Raw genomic sequence first — 22,972 nt, forward strand, 5'->3', positions numbered from 1 at the left:
CAGCTGCATGAGGCGGAGCTAGGGCTCTGGCTCTCAGGGAGCCAAGAGGCAGCCAGTTGCCAGCAGATCCCCTCCACAGAGACCCACCTGCTTCGCATGTCCATTTTTCCTCTAAACCCCTCAAAGGGATTCCCTGAGTCCTCTTCTATGTCCACTGGCCCCCGTGTCTTTGAAGTCATGATCCTATGTGTTTTCATGGCATTGAAGTCATTATCCAGTGGTTGCATCGTGTCATTCGTTTGATCCAAAAGTTTGTTTGAAGTTTCACAGGGAGCTCCTAATGTAACTATTGGTCACAGGCCAAACATATTATAGAAATCAAGACAATTATTAACAACCAATGATGATCCAAACCAATCACTCCTGTGGTCAATTTATGAATCGGAATTTCTCAGACCAGTAAAATCTATGATTTATGTGGAAGGACATCAGCTTCAACTGTTGGCAGAAGCTGGCATGCACGGGGTACTGCTACTAATTTAATTAAAAGCTCTTGAAAACGAAGAAGCCCAGCCTAACTTAATACCATCAATTAGGGGTTGCTCTGCCATCTGACTAAAATCCCACACCCCATTTGTGTGATTCATACAGGAAAATATGCCTCTTTGTCTTCGAGGTCAACCAACTCTTTGGAGAAGTTGGCGAAGGGTCAGGAAACAGTAGTTGAGGGTGTAGGAGTGGGAACAAAGGCAGTAGGGCTGGGTGTTGTTCCTCTAGATAAGCCATAGCATGAGGTCATTTTGAATGAGAAGTATGTATTTTCGTCTCAGTTTATGGCAAGGTTCTTATAGTGAAACGGCTCCTCTTAAGAGGAATCTGATGTATCACATGAATGAATATTTTCAGGGTTTCATATTAGAAGAAAATGCTTCTCCTAGAAATATTTGTTGTCAAGTATCATCATTGTGTAGCTTTATTTGAAGTCCGTAACCCAGATGCTTTGATTTCATGCCCGCTATTGTTTTGTAAAAGATTTATCTAATATTAAAATGTTCTGTGAATTTGTCATTTTTTGACATTGGTTTTTGAATTGGTGTTAAGGGAATGTTTATTTATGATGCCTGTCAAGGAAGTGGATTCTGCCTGTTTTTAGAGGGGGGTGAAATACAATTTTGCCAATGAAGCAATCTTATTACAAGACATTTATTTTTATATCAGTTAAAAAAGGAGGACAGGCAAGTTAGCAGAAGGCTTACATGGATCTGTAACTTTATAAGGTTATAAAAGATTTTCACTTTAATTTCCAAAGTCACATCAGTATTTTATTCACACCTATAGGGACGTTTGCAAGTCCATGATGCAATAGTGGTCTTGAGCCATCTTTCTCTCAGACCTAATTAGAGTTTTATGGAAGCATTAGACTTGACAGGACACTCCCAGACCTTCTGGCCTCTTTCTGATGTAAAGCAGTCTCCTGGACAAGAACATTTGAATTACTCATTCAAGGTCCTGTCAGTCTTCTGCATCAGGATGCCAAAAACTGAGCATGTGACATGATGCCAATTTGGCAATTGAATTATGTGAAACTGGACGAATCACCACACTGTCATTCATCCATGTCACTTTTCAGCAATCAAAGTAACAGCATGAACTATTGTGTACAATTTCATCAATCTTGTTTTATCAAAGCCTTATGTGAACTGTTATTCCTTCAGCATCTTACATAAACTAAAGACAGAGATGGCAGAGGCAAGCTTCGTTTTTGAGTGGCAGGGTGCACCTCAGTAGTCCATGCTCCCCTCAATCCAACTATCCCTGCAGTTTGTCTCCAACAGAGCTCACCATGGAGACTAAAACGCTTTTTGGCTCAAGTTGAGAGGAGATCTATGTATGTGTGCTAGTTTGTATGAGTCATTATTAGGAATGCTTTATCATTTCATAATGAAATGGAAGCAGCATGTGTGTGAGATTAGGTGAGTGATGCCGCACAATGCTTGGGCAACATTTTATCTAATCTTCTGTCATGTATAAAAAAAAAAAAAAGTGTTCATGGCAAAGATTTGAAGGAAATTCCATCAATTATGCTTATAATTTTCTTGTTTTTTCTACAGTGCATTGACTTACCTTAAAGTTAGCCACAGATTATTACTCCATATGGCTACATTCATAAAAAAAATAAAAAAAACCTTTGCTTAATAAGTCTTGAGAATTTTTACATCACATACACTTCTGTGCTCCAGCAGTGTTCCTCTGTGAGCCTGGCTCTTTGTTAGAGAATATTATTACATTTTGATTAGTCCCCACTGTTACCACAGCAATATTGCAATGCTGCATCTCATGAAATGCATCCCGGGCTGGAATGGAAGAAATATTACTTTTCCTGCTTTTAATTTTGAGCGAAACATTGAACTGGGACATTGGCAGCCCAGTAGAGGAGATTAAAATGTGTGTGACTTCACTTTTTTTTTCTGTGAAAAAGATTTGGAGAAAATTAGACAGGAAGTATGCGGCTTTCCCTGAAACCTAATGTTTCCTCTGGGAATTGCAGCATTGTTACACTGTTTATCAACTTCATGGACTACATTTCAACTCAATACTGTCATTTCTGCAAAACTGAGTTTAGTTTCACTCATAAGAGAATCAACTTTACTACAACATCCATGTTCTCCATCATTACTGAACCTTGGCCAAACATTTTTACTTTTTGGCATTGAGAATTTCTATAGCACTGTAGTTGATGAAGCAACAGTACAAATGTTATTCCCTGTGTTTTTTCTTATTACAAATTATTTACACTGTGAGTCGAGAAAAAAGGCACTGCCAGGGTATCCAGAGGATGTTAATTGGATGTTAACTTCTCTTGAACTTCTATTCAAGAATGTATTATGTATGACAAAAGACTATGATACAAAACAAAGAGTTTCTTGAAGAGTTTCCAAGCATTGGGCCAAGCTCCATGTCTTAAGCAGTCAACAGAGTCTTGTTCTAATCCATTTATTCTTGTTCTGTCCCTAAGGTCAGAGTCAGGGATCTCCAAATTTACCCATCGTCTGTCTCTAAAAGAGCGTGTGGCCAAAGCAGAGAAGACTTCCGCGGACAGACCCCCATCCTACAGGAGACGTTCTCTTAGCGTGGACTGGTAAGACCAAAGACCATCTCTCAATCTGCTCCATCACAATACACAAGAAGGACAGTTGCAATGCTCATATTTGAGATCCATCTTATGTAGATGGGTCTCAGGTGTGAGTACCTCACATTCTCAAACTGTGAAGATTATGAGGTGAAATAAGAGTTCATAAATTGGTATCAGAAGCAGGACTTTGAGTAAGAGAATCTTTCACATGTCACTATTAAAATCCAAAAAGTAGTGCCTAACAAAAGAGAAACAACTGCAGCTGAGTCTTGTTATATTGTGTCTGTGTACAAAGTCAAGGCTGAGTTCGATGAGAATTGGGGGCTGGTGTTTGGGGCGGGGGAAGAGAGTGGGCGGAGTGGTGATAGGGTCCTGCTCTGTTTCTGCGTCTGGGTTTCGTTGAAGAGCGCCAAGCAGCTCCAGTGGCGCCGGCTCATCTTGCTCTTGTAAAGCTCCAGTCCTCAGGCAGCCGATGAAAGGAGTTTGAAAGCTTTCCATCACGAGGCTGCCTTCCCGTCCCCACCCATGGGACTCCTTCCCAGTCTTCCTTCTTGTTGCCTAGCCTACACTCGTTTATCTACCCATCCATCCCACTGTTCATCCATCTGGCATCCCCCCTGAGCTTCCTGCTATGTATTCTTGGCTCTTCATTCTTATTTCTCTCACCATTGGGAAAATAGCCCTGGGTCAAAGCGGATCTTACACTTCCTTTGCACTTAATTTTGTTGAGTAAAAAAATGTCCCAACAGTCGCAGGTCTAAACAGTTTCCAGGTTTCTAATTGCTGTGCGGGGACTACAGTAGCTATTCAGTAGAGTTACTTTGCGGTTTGTGGAGTTACAGGTGTGGGATTCTCTGAGGTCCTATCAAATCATGTTAGGGCCTGGTGTGAGGTCTTACGAGGTCTTACGAGGTCTTTTGTCGGCCTTATGAGACCTACTGTGTGGTCTCGGACTGATGTTGCGATGTGTGGTCCGCCAGCAGAAATGCGGTGTTAAGTGTATGAGCGTTGGAGTGTATGAGCAGTGTGAGGTCCTTTACTTTAACAGCTCCGTGTTTTTCTCCCATGTTGCTGGAGAGGGGACCTGGCCTTTAAAGTTCAGGCCCTGATTGATGTAGTCTGGTTTTAATGAAACACAGTGGGTAGATTGGACATGCTCATTTACGAGAGGGATGAGGGGGGCTCGGCTACAGCTGGATTCTGACTTTCTCCGGGGCGAGCCACTGTTACAGGAGTGTGACTAGCCTTTTGTGACATAATAAACAAGGGACCCCAGGAGGAGAGATTCAAAGTTGACGGCTGAGTCATGCTACTGGGAGGTGAAACAAGGTCGGTCCAGCTCCTGACAAGACCAGCACGGCTCCACTGGAATGCACAGTCATCACCGTGGTCAGAAGGAAAACACGTGTGCTAGTAACATCCATTGAAAACTTCCCATGAGTCAGTTGCATTTTTGAAATTGTTCGACATTTATAGCACTTCCTGTGGTTTGTGTAAGCAGTCTACCATATTGTTTTGCTCACTGTGTTTTTTTCCAATTATTATCATAGAGGAATTTGCCAAGCAGTGTATTCATCAAATATATGGTATTAGAAAGTGATTTTAAAATACCACGAGGCCCATCTTAGTCCACAGGTAAAAACTGCAGCTCCTGTAGCTGGACACACAAGGTCAAAACTAGGACAGGATCACACAAGCAATGACGCCAATAAAAGTTTTTGATTAAACTTCCAAAAATCATGGTCCTGAATTTTGCCCATTGAAAAAGTACTTTTATGATTCACTTATGAACATATTATGGTAACTTAGATGTGTCATGGACATTTTATGAGGTGACTGAGAAGTTGCCTTTCAGGTATACAGGTGCCCAGGCTCACCGCAACATAACGTGATAGCCAAAATTTGTGTTTGCATAAAATTATCCTGATTACCAACCCTGTCACCGGCTCTTGAGGCCAAACAACCAGCCCAGCCCAGCACTCCCTACCTTCCTACTTCGAGCGCCCTCGGACTATGCCCATTTTCGAGCTTGGCCTTCATTTTAACCAGGACTCAGCATGTATATTACATGCTGAGAAATTAGACCAAAGATCATATGGATCCAAATAGGTACCTGTTAAGGGTCTGCCTTAGTGAATCTTTTGTTTCTGGAAACAGAGGCTGTAAAACAGTCAAAGAAAACACCGGAATGTGTTTGCATATAATGAATGTGAAATGTAGAAATGTATGGTTATCCACCAATATAGCTGGAAACCTACCAGCAGCCCTCCGCAGTAAAGCAGTCTCAGGTGGCTTAACACTTTACTATCTATTTAGTGGACCATTGCCGTTTATGTTGATTCAAGTCAGATTCTCAAACTAACTGTGTCTATTAAGGGAATTCCGAGCCAAAGGTAGCCCATATACAAGCTTGAAACAGGAGCCACTTTGTAGCTTTATCAAACTCTGTAAGAGCTGGCAGAACTGTAGGAAAATGCGATAATAAAAGATAATGGTAGTGTTATTGTTATTGGTAATCATAGTAAGTGGTCTCAAGGGTATGGATGGAGAAAATAGTAGTGGGAGGTGTTAAAAGGGAAATAAGAGGGTATTTGCTGCCTGTTAGATTGCTGAAAAAATATTCAGGGTTTTTTTTTTGGGGGGGGGGGGTTTCCAGGAAACCATCAGTATTGATAATTAGGGTAGAAACAGTGGCCTTGTGAGATTTCCATTGAGAGAATCCTGAATAAAAATCCATTTTGACTTCTGGTCCACTAAAAGCCATTTGAAAAGCAATTTGATTTTGCCTCAGCTGGCTGCTGATACTGTATATCACTGAGGGAATTCTTTGCATTATGAGAACATAACTTTAATATCTAAACTAATAGGTCTTTTTCCCACTGGCGCATATATTTGCTGTCTTGTTTCCTGCACAATGACGTGGACACAGCAGACTGAGTCTGAGAGTCAATGTTGGTGCTATAAAGGGACACTGGTTGTGTTCCAGCACAGGGCCAGTAAATAAGTCTTTATTTCCATATCCTCTCATGGTGACAGAGAGGCAGTTCCAGCCCTTTGCCAAAACCCACGAGCACAATGGAGAGGCAGCCATGTATGTCGGCCAAGCAGCTTTTATTTCCCATAGCAGTTCCCCCGCAGTATGCCTGGAGAGGAAACTCTATACATAAGTACTTAAACATCAACATGTAATGCAGCATTCGGCACCCAAACCATATCCACTTCATAAATAAAAGTTGAATTTTGAAAGAGTGCAGTTTGTACCTCACCAGTAAGTGTTTGATTGTGATGTGTGTTGTTATGTAGTTTAAATCCTCTCCATCCTCTGAAGGCCCCACTGCTCCGCCTGGTGCCACCCGGTCTTCAGGGATAACTCAGAGCTGACAGCACTCTTTGGATGACGTCTTAATTTCGCTGACAGGGGAGAAACCAGACTTTCCTGCCCATAGTCGATATATTAACACACACACCCAAATACATATACACACACACACACACACACACACACACACACACAGAGTGGTAGGAACTCACGTCTGCATGTCTGATTTTCTTCTTGATATTCATGCTCACACACGTGCATAAGCAAACACACATTGTAATAGTTAGCATTGTGTTGAGTTGGGTGTGTAAGGGGGGTGGGGGTTACCAAGTGCTAATCCATATGAACTGAGTGTAAAGGGAGTAAAAAAGAACACAGAGAAATCACCAAAGTCTTAGTGGAAAAAGAGGGCAATGCTCAAGGGGCCTGGGTGTAAAGAGGTTTTGGACAGTGTGCCACTCGCCTCATTTGGTTCTAATTTGATTTAATATTCCCCACTCTTTGTTTTTCATCCTCTCTTTAGATTTTTGTCCTTTCTTTTGAGGCTGAGAGCTGTCAGTTCAAACAAGAGTGACAAATGAGGAGGTTATAGATTGCCATACTTTCTCTTTTTAGAAATTCTGATCAGAACATGGTGTTAAAGATCAATACAGAACAGGGCCGATTCCTGCATGTGCTGGAATGTCTTACATTAAACTTCTGCTTTGTGGCAGCATTAAAATAACATTATTCTGTCATGGACGTATTAAATATTAAAAAGCTTTGACACATATAATGGTGTAGAACACCATTGGAGTTAGATATAGTTCAAGATAATACAGAGAATACATACAGTTATTTTTTTACTTTTTCACTGTTTAACTGAAAATGCATTACAAATAGCACAGAAATCAAATATAGGTGCAAGGCTATTGGAAATCAGAATCAGTGTAAAGAGTATCAATCTGAATGGGATCACCTAAATTAATTTTTATTTTTTGTGGTTTAGAGTTAGTGTGCAGGCGTTGCATCGTGGAAAATATATATCATCTTATTTTCAGTGGGGAGACATATATTCGTGCTTTTGTTTTTCTCACCAACATGTGTGAGAAACCTTTTTAAGTGTTCAGAAACAATGGAAACTTCTGTGACTAATTGGCAAACTTCTTGTCTCACCTGCTGATGAAAATCATGATCAAAAGCTTTACAACAGCTACATTACTAAATAGACCATGAGGTGGGATTGTTTTCCAACTATTTTTAGTGCATTCAGCAAAAAGTCATATAAAAATGTTTGTGCTGTTTGATGACACAAATAGAAACACATTTAGTATTTATTTACAAAACTCTAAAGATTCAGGTTGGACATCAAGAACCAGTTCATGTTTAGAACTGGTTCTAAAATTCTGATTCCAAAGGAAGCATTAAGAAATTTAAATGTCCTTTCTGCGTATCTGTGTCTAAACAAATTACACTTCAATGAAACAGTGGACTGCAAACACCCATTGAACATCTATTAGGACCTGGCTAATTATCTGCACCTATAGTAACATGCAAGCTAAATGCATGCACGTCTTCCCGTCTCATAGTGCATTGGACTTAAAGGAGACATGTTATGCTCATTTTCATACTTGGGACTTTTATTTGGGAGTCATACAAGAATATTCTTACATGCTGTAATTCAAAAAACATTTTTGTTCTATTTCAGTTTGGTGCAGCCAACAGCAGAACCGTTTGTGTGCTTTGATCATACATTTGACATCTTAGTTTTGCCAGGGCTAGCATTAACAAGATAACAACAATGGCTGACAGCAAGGTGGATTCAGGTTTTCAGTGGGCAGAACAGTCAGCCTGCTGAAGAACTGTTCAACAGCCTCGCCTCTTATGGAAGTAGAGGGGTCAAATCTTAACAGTGTGTTTTCCCACACAGGAAAAACAGAGAGTGGGTGGTCTTCTCTCATATTTTGAGGGTATGTTGAGACACCTTTATGTATATTTATGTTGAAAAGACATTAAAAAATGCATTTTTTCATATTAAATCCCCTTGAATGAATTTGCCATAGATCGCAGCAAAATATTAATCATGAAAGAAAACAAAACATTCATTGATTCAAGTCATTTAATTCAACGCTATGGTGACTGACCCTGGAAACCTGATTCTCATCCCAGCACATAAGTGTATAATATCAAGAGTGATAAAATTATGCAAGTGATTGCTTCAGAGGTCCCAAATGCTAGTTTGAAGCAGGGCGTTCATTGGATTTGAGGACTTTAAGGACTTAGCCTGGACCGCTGTAGGGGGTCCGAAGGTATCCTCCCCATGGATTTTTATTTTTTTATAAACAAGCTCTATTTTGGTACTTTATATGCACTCTGGCACCATATTTACATTCTAAGTACATGTTCTGCTCATTGAAAAATATTCATGTGTACCCTAACAACTCTTGTTTGTTTACTTTCCATATTGATTATGAATTGTGATGCTAAAAGTATTAGTAGTTGTTAGTAATTAGTGTTAGTGTTGAGTAGAAACAGAATGCTTCACAACTGCTATCATTAGACATTTATTGACTAGTTTACTGAGAAAGATTGTCGGAGAGACTCAGTTTTGACCTGTTTTGAGACCCGTTTAGACCCTGCCCCTCACTGCATCGAAATATGGGATACATTTTCCTCAGAACAAAACTGGTTATTCACGCTGTTTCAGGTTTCGTGTCAAGTTTGTACTTCAACTGTTTCTTTGTCTGCGATATCAATTTGTTGAGTCTGAGTTGTTGGCGAGATGAGAGACCGTAGATTCCAGTCCACATGAGGGAGCAGAATTTCTGCTTACCTCTCTGCTTTGGATAGGCCCTGGGTTATTCTTTCTTACACACACACACACACACATACATACAAGCACAAGCACACATGCTCACACACAAATAAACACAGGCACATATAAACCACTCCCGTTCACAAATACATGCACTCACATAAATTAACTAGATTAAGTAGATGAAGTACAAATGCACAAAGGCATATAAACACCTTTGTGCACACTTGTATTTGCAAAAATGAACATGCATAACTTCAGACATGCATGCACTCACACACAAATACATGCACTCAAATATTTACACACACTCTCACGCACTGTGTTCTTGACTCTGGATGCTGTGAGCTGTACTAAGGGAGATTTATGAGGCTGGCTCCCTCTTGTCCTCTGTGTCTCCGACTTGATACTCTGGTTTCCACTCCAACCCTCAGCTCAGCACACAGACACAGAGAGACAGGGGGTCGGGGTGGAGGGCAGTGAGAGGGAGGGAGGGAGGGAGGGAGGGAGGGAGAGAAGTAGACTGAAAGAGAGAAGTTGGGGGGGGGGGGGTGTCAGAGAAGACTGAAATAGGTAAGAAGAGGAGGGGTGGAGGAGGAAAGAGTGACAATGATTGGGACTGAAGTAGATGAAAAGACAGATTGAAAAGATGATGGAGACAGACAGCAAGAATGAGCAAGAGCCTTGAAAACTGGACTGAAGAATGGGAAAGAGAGGAAAGAGAGAAGTTACAAAATGAAGAGTATGGGAGAAAAAAAAACAGTTTATGTGGTGTGTCTATGTGTGTTTGTGTCTGTGTGTGTGTGCAGAGATAGACAGCCCGTGGGTCAGAGGGTTAGCGTGGCTCCATGTGTTGCTTATAAGCTGATAAAAGACAACCGAGGCTGGGGAAACTGCACCCCTCTGCCTACTTTCTGTGGGTGTGCGAAGGTTGGATTCAGGGTCAGATGCAGAGAGAAAATCAGCTGGAGACCCAAGAGGTTTGTGGTTTGAAACAAGTCTTGGAAAATGGTTTACAGATTGAGATAGGAAGCTCAGGTAGTAGAGGCCTCCACGCCCACGTTGGTGTACAATGGAACAGAAGCTCTGAGAGCCAGTAAAGAGTTTTGTCAATCCAGAGGAATTCTTTGCACTTTCTCGCTCTGTTTGACAATGTTTACCCCGTTCACCCCACCACAACCCCTGTTAACCCATCACCTTGTTGCTGTCAGCATTTAAAACAGTTTCTTTCTGGGCCACTTTTAGCTGTTGCCTCAGTGTCTGATTGACATGACCCACCTTCACCTGTCCACCTATCAGTTTTTATCAGATTTACAGTGTGTAGATCAAGTGAGCTCATCAGAAATCTCAGATGAAGATCCATCTAGATCTTGTTCACTACTACAAGTATCAAGACTACATCAAGAAATGTGGCTCACACAAATCATAGCTGTTTTACTATGGAGACTAATCGCCACTGACATGGTCACAGTCTATATCAAATAAATTAATTTTATTCATAACTGTCGATGTCTTTACCTCAGTTATTCCTTATTGAAGTCATTGGACCTTCAATGAATTTCAATTAATGTGTGAGTGCGCATGTGTATAATGCATATGAGCACTGAGTCCACACACACTGATGTCCGATGAGTGTTATCATACTGCGACACACCACTGCCCTTTCCACACTCTATGCATCTATCCATCTGTTCGTCCAATCAGATGAGTATATATTTGTGAGTGAGCATGCATGTCATCCTTTTTGGATCTATCACAGTCTGGACTAATAACCCCCCAACCAACTACCTCCCTCTATCGCTATCCCAGATCAACAGCCGTGGGACTTTAAACATGGCGCCCGGCCGGCGTGTGACTGAGAGAATGGGCCAACTGGTGGCTTCAGTGGCCAGGGGTCGCCCCCGCCTCTCTACTCTCCCTGGCTGGGTGGGTGGCATATGGCGGCCCAGGCATGGACCCCTTTGGTGTAACACACACACACACACACACACACACACACACACACACACACACACACTGAGAGACATACAGAAAGCCTGGAGCCACCCAGGCTGGGCCCACGATCGCCGTGGGAGACATGGTGTCACCAAGCCTCTGACAGAGGAGGGGTTGTGTGTATGTTTGTGTGTGTGTGATCCCACCTTGGAAGCACCCCCCCCTCCTGAGAACGTCGGCCCTAACCCGCCACCACATCCCCATAGTGACTCCGCTGTTGTCTCTGCTCATCAAAATTAGAGAGATTTACCTCTGCGTGCACACACAACACATGCACACACACAGAGCCAACAGGTGGCAGGCCTTGCTCGGCACAGCAGGCCAACTTCAAAGGTTAAACATACAGCGGACCGCCCACTCTTTCTCTGCCGTTCTCCCAAGGGAGAGAGAGAGAAAGTGAGAAGAAGAGGACAAGATAAAAGGAGAGACAGAAAAAAAGGCTGTCTAAATAGTAGTGATAAAGGGCAGAGTATGCAGTATGGTGTATAGCATATACCTGGTGTCCACAGTTTGTTCCGACTCCCCAATTATGCACACAGCTCACACTTCAAAGTGAGTCACATATGAGTTAAAAGCAAAAGTAAAAACAGAATGCCTACAGGGTTTTCCAGTTCAGTTAGTCTTTGACTAACTGTGACTAACAGCAGATGTGAACGAACCAGCCAGGGTACCAGTGATCTTAGCACAGACGTTAGCTTATCATAATCAGCCAATGTTCTGGGATTTTGCTGCATGTGTTGCACAGAGATGAAAATTGCCTCGCTCACTAAAAGCTAACAATGACAAACAAATGCCCCCTCAGAACACCAGTGATATAGAGAAAAACATCTCAGCGCATCCATCTTATCAAACAGAGAAAGTTGAGGCTACAGTGGATCACCTAAACTGGATGACTCAACAGTGGAAAAATATTTTCTACAGGGTATAAAGCCGGGGTAAACAAAGGAACCCATGGCTTTATCCTGTCTGGTATCAGCTGTACTGTCTGCTGCCTGTGGTGCAACAATGTTTTCTCAGCACTTAAGAGGGTGCTTGTTATCAAAAGAACATCATTTGAATACCACAATTCATGTTAATAATCTTGCTGATAAGGTACATTGCATCCAGGCTAGACCACCGCTTTTCAAAAACACATCTGGTAGGATAATCCATCCGCATCTCACTGTGTAGACACCTTGGGGATAAAGTGAAAGGGGATGTTTTTAGCAAATATGTACCTCTGAAACCTTAACACAGTGATGCAAACATCGGATACATCCCTCAATAAATTCACATCCATGAAATGTGACCCCAAAGACTCCTAAGAGTCACTCTGATTGTCTTCTTGTCTATAAAGTCATGTGAAATCTCTACACAGGGCTGCACATGTGCATATGTATGTTTTAATATGTGAGCATGAGCATGTATGTCTGCATTTGTTGTGTTGCCATGACAACTTCGTGTGCATGAGGGGCTGCAGGTCACAGTGCTGGCGTGGCCTCATGTTGCCTATAAGCTGATAAGAGCCAAACAGAGGGGCCAGCTATATGAATTCTAGTAATACTTCCCCCCCCCCCCCTCATTTCTCTCTCTCTCTCTCTCTCCCTCTCGTTTGCTCTCCCCCTCTCTCCCTCTCTGCGTCCAGCAGCCTGCCTGCTTCCAGCCTGTCTGGTGCCAAGACTCAGATTTCAGAATTTCCTTCTACAAGCCACATTTAGAGCCGCCAGCGTACTCTGTGTGTGCCTGTGTGTGTGTGTGTGTGTGTGTGAGTTTGTGCAACTTTCTCCTCTCACTGTCTGCCGCTCTGACCCCCACTACCCTGTTTTCAGTGAGCACTGTCCTTTGGGTGCAGCTCTTTGCCTTTTCTGTCTCTGTATCCATCTACCGACCTCCAGTTCTTTGTGTATTTTATGGGACCTGACCTATGCAGACAACCAATGCAATACGTGTCAACTAATATGAATGGTCATTGGTGCCTGTGTGTAATAAACACAATTAGACATGCACCAACATCCAGCAGAGATTAATGTGTTCTCGTGGCAGTAAACTAGGCCTTGTGAGGAGTTTGGAAATGGTGGAGGGGTTCTTTCAGCACACAGCTGACCTAAGAGACCTTGTGACACTCTGCGATGGGGTGGCATAGGATGGATTTGGGGGATGAGGTGAAGAAGAAGCAAGAGCAGAAGCAGAAAAGTGGTGGAGAGGGCGATGAGAGTCGAAGAAAAAAGAAACAAATCAGAAGGAGACAAGAAGAAAAGAAAAAAGAAAGAAAGTTACTGAACGCATCAGAGCATTGTTGCAAAATGTTTCTACACAGCTCCATGCTTTGAAGCTATTTGGAAATTATATTGTTATTCCTCACCCTCAAATTATCTTTCTTTGTGCCGCTGTAGCTAATTTTGGCAGCAATTCATGTAATATCTTTCCTCGGCACCTACATGCTCATGCATATATGCACTCGCACATGTAAACACATGCCTGTAGGTACCGAAGTGGAGCAAAACATGTAGCTTTAGATTATCTGTGCCTGTGCACGTGTAGTAAAGACATTTTCCATTGTTTATAGTTTAGATTAGCGTTATCTATATTTATAGAAGCAGGAATCTTTGGCTAAGAACATTTTTCCTCTGTGCAGATTCAAGTTCCCGTGTCTCTTAACCATTCTTACACTACCCAGAAGAGCTGAATAATTAATTGTTTTAATATAATGATTTTTCTAACATTTGATTTCAGCCAACAAATGACAAATGTCCAGAATGCGTAACACCACATAACAGGCGAAGCGGGGAGAAGCAAATTGTGTTGAGAGAGAGACAAGTAGAGAAATGGAATCCAATCCAAATTCTGACTAGATTGAACTGCCAGAACAGAACAGGACAGGTGTCTATGAGCTGTGGATGATTTCATTGCAAGCTCACCAAGATGATCGGATTTGAATGTGGCTAATCTAATATATTGACAGTTGAGTCAGAAGTGTGTGTTTCCATGAGTGTTTCTGAATGTGTGTGTGTGTGTGTGTGTGTGTGTGGTTACTCCTGTACTGTTGACAACAGATTGGATGAATTTATTCTTTGCTACAGTTCTGACCATGTCATTTTTATGTTGCAACATAAACTGGAAGTCATCAGACTAAGCAACATTTTCCACTCCGCTGTCAGTTCTACGATTTGCTTTGAAGTGTTTCTAAGATGTCTTTCTACACACCACTGTTATGAGCTGTTATGTGCATACTTGTGGCTGCCTTTTAGCTTACAAAAAAAATCTCTGAAATTCTGCAATGCTGGAACCAACAATTATCTCTTACATTTTCTTAAATCACAGGTCTTTCCCATCATGATGTGTAGTCAAACAGAGTAAATGTCTAGACTCTGTCTGCGTGTTTTATATGTAGTCTTTGTTTACATGTGACTCACTGTCTAAAAGACTAAGCTGTTTGTGTAAACAGGCTGATATAGCTAATAAGCAGATGCTGTGTGTATGTGTGTTTCCAACTTGGGGGTGTTGATTGTTTGGCGGGCTGATGCAGTCTTACTGTAGCAGGCTCGGTGTATTTGATGTGGTATTGATTGGGGGCCAAACATGGAGCCTGGCTTTTGGTAGAGACGTTGTTTTCCCAGAACAACTGCTTCCTGTTTCCCAAAACTGGTAAAAGTGTAGGAAATTATGCGACATAGACTGTGTGTTTGTGTGAATATCAGTGTGTATGTGATGTCTTTGAGCTTTGATCTCCGGTCATTTATTCCGATTATTGTAGCAGTGGTAGTCTTGTAGCCAAAACCAATGCTTTCAAGATGGTGAAGGTATGTGTCACTCCTATAACTTATATTACCAACTTCTATTGGAGATTTTTTTTTAAATGCTAGAGCATGTTATCTTTTTAGAAATTATCAAAAAGAACACATACAACTCCAGGGTTTTATTCAGTGCAGTCAACACAGAGGCTGAAGAATTTTTAAGCTTCTTCATCAGCAAAGCCTGTAGCATCAGAATACACATTCCTCCTCTTACACCACAATTTCTTTTAAAAAATACTGCTTTCTTTGAGTCCTTTGAAAGAATATCTAGTTACACTCTCACTGAGGTTGTTAATAAAGTGAAGCTCTCTTTGTGTACTCTTGACACCCTGCCTCTGAGATTTCTAAAAGACTTATATGATTCTGTCAGCCCCTATATTCTCTCCATAATTACCATGTCACTATTGGCTGTCTCTTCTTATTATTCCCTCAAATAGGTAAGTCTGGAGGGGATGATGCATTTAGTCATGTTTTCATGTGTAGGTGTGCTAATCTGTCTGTTTTTCTGTCGTTCTGTGGCTTGTCTCAAATACTGGATTAATCAGCCTAATCTTTTTTGTGCACAATTACGACCTCTCATGATTGTAGTGATTCATACAATATGAAACACCTACTGACTTTTTTATACCATCATTGACTGCTGACTCCACACTCTTTTTAACTGGCCGGAAGGGGCCACAAGTGATCAAAAACTGCTCCAGTTTGAAATCACGGGGCAAAAGGCATTTCTGGCAGTTGGCTAGGCTAACAACAAGCCTTACCTTGTCTGTGGCAGGCCACATGATTTGGCATCTGTAGTGGTTCAAAAACTGACCAGAGCATCTCCAGATTAATTCCATACCGGATATGTTATGATCCACTAAAGTTATGCACGATATGCTGCTTGATTCTGTTATTTTCACCACAATCTTGACTGCTAGTGAGCTGGTGTTAACAGCTGTGTCGAAGTCTGTTCCCTCATCAGGTAGTCTTTTCCCATAGCAGTGCCCTCTAGACGTAGCAGAGATTGCCTGGCAGAGATCTGCACTCTACTGATTGAACTCAAACTCCTTGGATAATTTCAGACCAATTTCCAAGCTGCCCTTTCTTTCCAAGGTTTTAGAAAAACTTGTTGCTGAACAATTAATAGCTTTTTTAAACAGAAATTGACTCTTTGAGACATTTCAGTCAAGATTTAGAGGTAACCCCAGTCCAGAGACCGCATTCCTTAAAGTTATGAATGACACTAATGCTGGAAAATCTTCCGTTTTAGTGCTATTAAATTTAAGTGCCGCATTCGGCCTTGTTGACCAGTTGTTTTTATTGGAATGTCTCCAACACTGGGTTGGTATCGCTGTTTGAGGTTTAAAGTGGTTTTATTCTTACTTACAATACAGATTTTTCAGTTTAGCCAAACCACTTGGTCCACTCTTGTTCTTTCATTACATGTTACCCCTGGGGAATGTCATCCGCAGGCACATGTGTTTCTATTCCTATGCAGATGACATTCAATTGTACTTCACTTTTAACACTGATGATTTTTTATCAAATTAATGAGCTCAACAACTGCATCATTGACATCAAATGCTGGATGGCCTAGAACTTCATGAAGCATAATGTTGCCAAGACTGAGGTAATTATCAGCCCATGCACAGTTGATGCTAATACCTGAAAACATCTGGGCTGCCTGTCTCAAAATGTTGCCCAAAACTGCAAACTCTTGGTGTAATCTTTGATGACCAACTTAGCTTGAGCAAGCATGTTAACTCTGTTGTCTGGTCTTGCTTTTTGCAGCTCAAGAGAGATCAGGATCAGATCATTTCTATCCACTAGAAGTCTAGCGACGGTCATACATCTTTTATTCACTCACCTTTGGACCATTGTAATTCTCTCTACACATGCCTGAGTCTACATGAATTCTAGCTTGTCCAAAATGCATCAGTCAGACTCCTCACCAAAACCAAAAAAGAGATGCACATTACTCTTTGCATTAGCTCTCAGTAGGCTAAATTTTAGAATTGATATTAAGATATTATTGGTAACTTTTAAGGCACCTTCTGGCTCACACCCAAGTCCATCTCAGATTTTCTGACACCATACATGCCGAGTCACAACCTTATGTTCAAGGCTTTGTTAGTCATTCCATAATCTTGGCTGAGGACCAAGGGTGACTCTCTGGAACAACCTCCCTGAGGAGATCAGACTCAGAAGCTCCATATCCTCTTTTTAATCGCTCTCAAAAACATAGTTTTATAAGTGTGCTTTTATAGGGCTTGTGGTCTGAACTCACTCACTGTCACTTCGTCTTTTTTTAAATTCATTTTTTCATTCATTTATTAATTTATTTAACTGGTTAGAACCCAGCATTATATGCCTTCCTAAAAGTTTGGGTAAAATTGTTATTATACTCATCTCATAACTCATATCGTATCACTTCATATCTTATAATCAGTAAGATTTTTCCTTGAATCAGACCCCAGTCAAGCTTTTTTCATGCTATAATTACGATGAGTCTGCCATTACTGCACTGAAATTGCTTACCTTAACACAAGGAATTTATGCATACATGTAATTTAATTGAGATTTTATTTCATTGATGTCAGCCTGACTGTTTACCGTTCAGTCTCTTTAACACTGTATCTAAGCTGTATTACTGCTAATGCAAACCAAACATTTCCTTCTGTCGCTAGTTCACATTAAAACCATTTTATTGTGAAGCAGTTACAGAAACACAATATATTTGTCACTAAGGTCAGCACTAACCATGGTTCATCAAACATGCATCTGCATGACATGGCCGGGCACCAATTCCTCAGTAGCATTAAATCAAATTTTGGTTGCAGTTATGGCCACCAGCCCCACTGAGATGTCAGAAGCGTATATTCATCATAATGGTCATCAGCTCACAGTTGGGTTGTTGTAAAACTATGTTGAAATCCTTGGATTTGGACTTCTTATGATCGCACATTCTCGTTCTCATACACTCTGTTTAATCCTTTGTAATGGCTTGATCTTTTATTGCTTTTTTTTCTCTCTTTTATGTGATACAATTGTCTTTCATCTTTCCTAAGGACAGGGGTCATGTCATTGGGGAATGACATCCCAATCTCACATGTAGGCTGCAGCATCTCTTTGAAAGTAAAGACTCACACACACACATTCACACAAACACACCCCACACCACGTTACACACTCCCTAATGTCGTCAGAGAGTGATGGGGCACCGTCCTGCCGACAGAAAAAAGTTGTCTGTTCCATCTCAGGCAAATAACAATAAGCCTGGGGCTGGATTCCAATGGGCTTTCTCTTTGAAATGGGATACCGGCACACGCATTACAAATATATCTCTTGTTTTATCTTCCGGGCCAGGCCCATGGAAAAATTATTCCAAATACCTGCCGCGCTTTATCTGGAACCCTGGAATAGGTTAGGCCCAGCCGGGAACACGAGGATGTCTAAAATAAGGCCTCTATTACGGGATGGAGTGGAGATGGATGGGACGGAGCGGGAAGGGACGGGGATCGGGGGTATTTTAGGTGTATCGGCCCTGTGAAAAAGGGCTTGTTGCGGGGGCTTGGAGCTGCTTTAAAGTCTACTATGTGGGCCGCTGTCAGCTGTTGTACAAACTGCATGTGTTGGGGGAGGGTTTGTGTGAGTCGCGTGTGTGTGTGTATGCATGCTCATATGGGCTCACACGTCCATAGCGGAGCGGGAGTATAAATAACATTTTTCCTACAGATGTTCTCACCTTGACAAATCTGTTCTTGGCCAATGTGATACTTCTTGGCATATGGCAGGATGGCCCAACGTAACTCAACCTTTATTTGCTTTCCTCAACCTCTCGCTGCCCCTGTTCAAACATTTACATTCATGATATTTAACTGATGATGTTTTCTAGAGTGACTGATAATCAGCACGCATTTCTCAAGAACTTGTACAGGTCACATGGCTAGGGACAAACACGCTGACTGCAGCTGGGATTCACATGATGACCTTTTGATAACTGCAGTGTCTCTTAATGATTAGATCGGTAAATGCCAAAAGATAACTGCTCCAGTCAAATCAAATATCATTTTTATCTCATCTCATTCTTTTCCATCGGAGAGTGAGTATGGAGGCGTCTACTGGGCTGTGATGTAAGATCTATTTCAGGGAGATTTTTCGATTATAATCACACTGCAGTAAAATTGGGATTCAGAGTTGAATCACATCAAAAAGTGAGAGAAGGGGAAGAACAGAACGTGGGAGATGATGGGTGATAAATGAGAGGCAATAAGGGGACAAGTGGAAAGAGCAAAAGGCCAAGAGCAATGGGAAAGAACAGAGTAGAAAAACAAAGAGCAGAGAAGATGATAAGAAAAACAAGTTCAAAAGATTACAGGAGAGGATGGAGGGACAGAAGGAGGGAAAGCTGTTGAAAGGGCGTCCTGGAGGAATTCATTTATCTTTCCGCCTCCGTTCGGTGGGACCTGACACGGAGTCTGTCACCATCGCCTGTCCTGCTGACATTTCCTTCAGCAGTTGAGTGTGTGAACACCATGTACCAGACTCACCCCAGAAATACAATGCCATCTACATAGTTCCCATGGCAGTAAGAAGAGCGGCAGCATAGTTATCATACCAGTGATGCCAAGACACCGGTGGCAAGAGATGCCGATATTTTGAAAGAAAGAGATGACATTACAGAGCAGCACTGGCAAACTAGCTACCAGGCAATGCGGGATGACTCATAAGGCACCAGTGACAAAGAACTGGTAATGCCAACATGGTGCCAATCTGGCAGATCAGTGTAATTTATCACCATGCCATAGATCAGTGGTTCTCAGCCAGGTGTTTGGACCACCGTCCCAGGGGGTTGAAGATAACTTTTTGTGGTTGAGGTATTAATGGGATTTAAAAAAAACTATTTTTCAACTATGTAAATGAGTTACCCCTGTGATTGCCATGTTTTTTCTGTGAAGCTAAGAAAACAAGTCGTAGATCAGCTGTTCATCTTTCTACCCTGTGACAGGGGGTCATGAGCAGACTTTTCTTTGCTTGAAGGGGTCACAATCTAGAAATCTTGACAGGTACTGCTATACATACTGTTATATCAGCACTAGGCATCAAATGTGTTTTAACATTGGATATGTGGAGTTGATCTAGAGTGCAATGTGATTCATGTAAGGCCCTGATGCCTTGGCACTTAAAACAGTATTGCTACATTCAGCCTTGTGAATTTCTAGTGGTGTTTTCCAGAGCCAAAATCTACACTTGTTTGCTGAATAACCTGTAGAGTAGAATCCTTTGATCTTATTGTGTTTTGGACTTCTTTCGTGAGTGGATTCAAATTGAAATCAAGACCAAAATTGATTTTAAACATAATTTATAGGCAACGGTCTCCGTTCACCAAGCAATTGACCTATAAATTATTCAAATTAAGTTAAATTAGGGAAGTTTGTTTCATGAAGATAAACTGAAGCTGCAAAGAAGAGAAGAGGAGAGGATTTGCTTTTTTAAATGCTTTTCTTAGCCTTCCTCTATTCCTCGTTTGGCCTTGTTGCGCCTTAGCATGTGTCTGTGATTGTCATAATTATCTTTAGAAGTGTGATCAAGCTCCACAGGGTCCATGCACTAAATGAAATGCTACATTCCCCTCATTTCTTTCACCTACAGTCTCTGTCTCTTACCCACCCATCTCTCCTCCAGGGCCGACACTGCCAAGATGACACAGCCCATGAGGGGGGACCAGGCCCATCAGCCGGCCCCAGCCCGCAAGTCGGCCAGCCTGTCCTCGCCAAGTGCGGCTCGCCGCCTATACCGCAACTTGTCTGGAAAGTTCCGTGTTGGCACCAACCCCGCTGCCCTGGAGGACAGTGTGGTGTCAGGACGGGGAGGAGACAAGGACAGGCTGCGCAAAACCACCATAGTAAGTCAGAGAGAAAAAAGAGAAGGAAAAAATAATAAGCCCAGGAACATTGTAGTCTAAAAATAGTCAGGGAAAATATATAGACTTGGATCATAAGAAAAGCTTCGGTATTAACTTCACGCATCCTCCCATCTAACTACTGTAGAGCCAGACAGAAAATATATTGTGAGAAATATTATGTGTGTGTGCATGGTTGTGTGCATATAAACTTTCTCTGTAACACAGTTCCAGAGTAATGAAGCGTTGTTTGAGGCAGTGGAGCACCAGGAGTTGGACTTGGTACAGCTGCTTCTGTCCCAGTACAGTCTGGAGGAGCTGGACCTCAACACGCCAAACAGTGAGGGCCTCCTGCCCCTCGATATTGCTATCATGACCAACAACGTGCCCATGGCCAAGCTGCTTCTGCGAGCTGGCGCCAAGGAGAGTCCCCACTGTGAGTAGACGAACATAAGGTACCTGGAGTACTTACCAAGTCACAGGGGGATGAGGACACAGTGATTTAAAGGGATGGTTTGAATGTTAATGGAACAAACTGAAACTACGGTTCCTGGAGCTCATTGGACAACACCTACAGTACATTAAGTGCTGCCCAATCTGCTGTGACGTGAAGAATACTCTTTTTAGCACTCCTGCTGAGTAGTTGTGTCTGATATGGTGATCATGCAGAGTATGTACACACGCTGTATAATTATGCTCACTATAATAGGAGTTACAAGTTAATTTATTCATTTTACTGCATAACATTAGCACCCACTTGCTGGAGTCTGTTGATTTTCTGTGGCTGATTAGCACAATGGAGTCAAACCTAAGCCATATGGTTACAGTCCATGTGAAGAACAAAAAGATAACCATTACATCAAATTTAGTCTCCTAGATCTATTCATGTTTTTTCTTGTAAATGATTCAAAATTGCCTCTGGGTCAGTGTAATGTCTTTCTGCTAATAAGAGCAATGTTCTCTCATATATTCAGTCTGTTGTATTCAATCATTCTTTCCCTTGTAAATTTGGACAGCTCCTCATTTTTGTTAGTAGTATTTTGGCTCGCCTACAGGTGAATCACACATAGCAAATGCTACCTTGGCTTTGAGCAGGAAGCAAGGAGATTTGTCTGATCCTTAAGCCAGTCAAATCCTGGGTGAGTTAGTTAGAGGCTAAGGCCAATCACAACATGTATCCTTTACAAGTTATTATGCAAGTGAGGCTCAAGACCACATTTGTCAGTAACTGACAGATCTGTAATCCTTGTTTTTCCTATATAGATTTGAATCATAGCTCAGAACTGATAGCAGACAGGGTTTGTTTGGGCTACAGTAGCTACTCTGTGGGAATCACCAACCATCACTGTGGAAGCCAAAGCTGCTGTCACGACAACATCAGCTGCCACCAAAGCAACCACACGTGTTGCCCAAAGCAACGACGCACACATACCTCATAACACAATCTCTTATCATGCACACCAGTAATGCACTCATCCACACACCACTGACAAACTCACACATCTCTTTCTGTTTTTTGCTTGCAGTGAAAACATATTAGAGGCGATGAAGGGGTGGTAATAATGATGCAATATTAGTCATCTTTGTAAGCACTTTTCACTGTCTGTGATCTGCGGAGCCTCTGCTCCCTTCCTCTGTTAATGATTAGAACTCGCCAGTAAGGCTCCTGGGCTGTTTGTGTTTGTGCGCACTCACACACACACACTTCTCCAAAGCTGAGCCAGACGTCTTATAAAGGTATCATTAAATTGAAAACACTTGAATGGAAAGTGATGTTTACTGAAGTTTGGTCTTTGATTGTGCTCTCTCTCCAGAACTCAAATAACTCACGAGAGAGTGTGAGTGTGAGTGTGAGTGTGAGTGTGAGTGTGAGTGTGAGTGAGTGTGTGTGTGTGGGTGTGTGTGTGTGTGCGTGTGTGTGCGTGTGTGTGTGCGCATGCATGTGTACAACACACTGAAATAGAGAAAGAAAGGGAGAGAACAAGAGCACATAAGAAAACTTAAGGCTTGCCTTTTTTCTACATGTACTAATCAAACTCCATCTGAGGGGAATTGACATCAAAGACGCTGCAGACTTTTCCTTGATCTTTGAAAGGAATTGATTCCGATGCACACTGATATTGCTGTGCTTGAC

General features: G+C 41.9%; 1 protein-coding gene across 1 annotated transcript in view; it reads left to right on the forward strand.

Moving 5' to 3' along the window:
- Positions 1–22,972, forward strand: part of ankfn1b (ankyrin repeat and fibronectin type III domain containing 1b) — a 109,739-nt gene that overhangs the window by 67,424 nt on the left and 19,343 nt on the right. The window contains exons 5-7 of the mRNA XM_070852412.1: positions 2,957–3,079; positions 20,622–20,841; positions 21,067–21,274. Of these exons, the coding sequence (XP_070708513.1) occupies positions 2,957–3,079; positions 20,622–20,841; positions 21,067–21,274 (551 nt within the window). The remainder of the gene's footprint in view (positions 1–2,956; positions 3,080–20,621; positions 20,842–21,066; positions 21,275–22,972) is intronic.

The sequence above is a fragment of the Pempheris klunzingeri genome, chromosome 20 (genome assembly GCF_042242105.1).
Source record: "Pempheris klunzingeri isolate RE-2024b chromosome 20, fPemKlu1.hap1, whole genome shotgun sequence".
Taxonomy (NCBI): Eukaryota; Metazoa; Chordata; class Actinopteri; order Acropomatiformes; family Pempheridae; genus Pempheris; species Pempheris klunzingeri.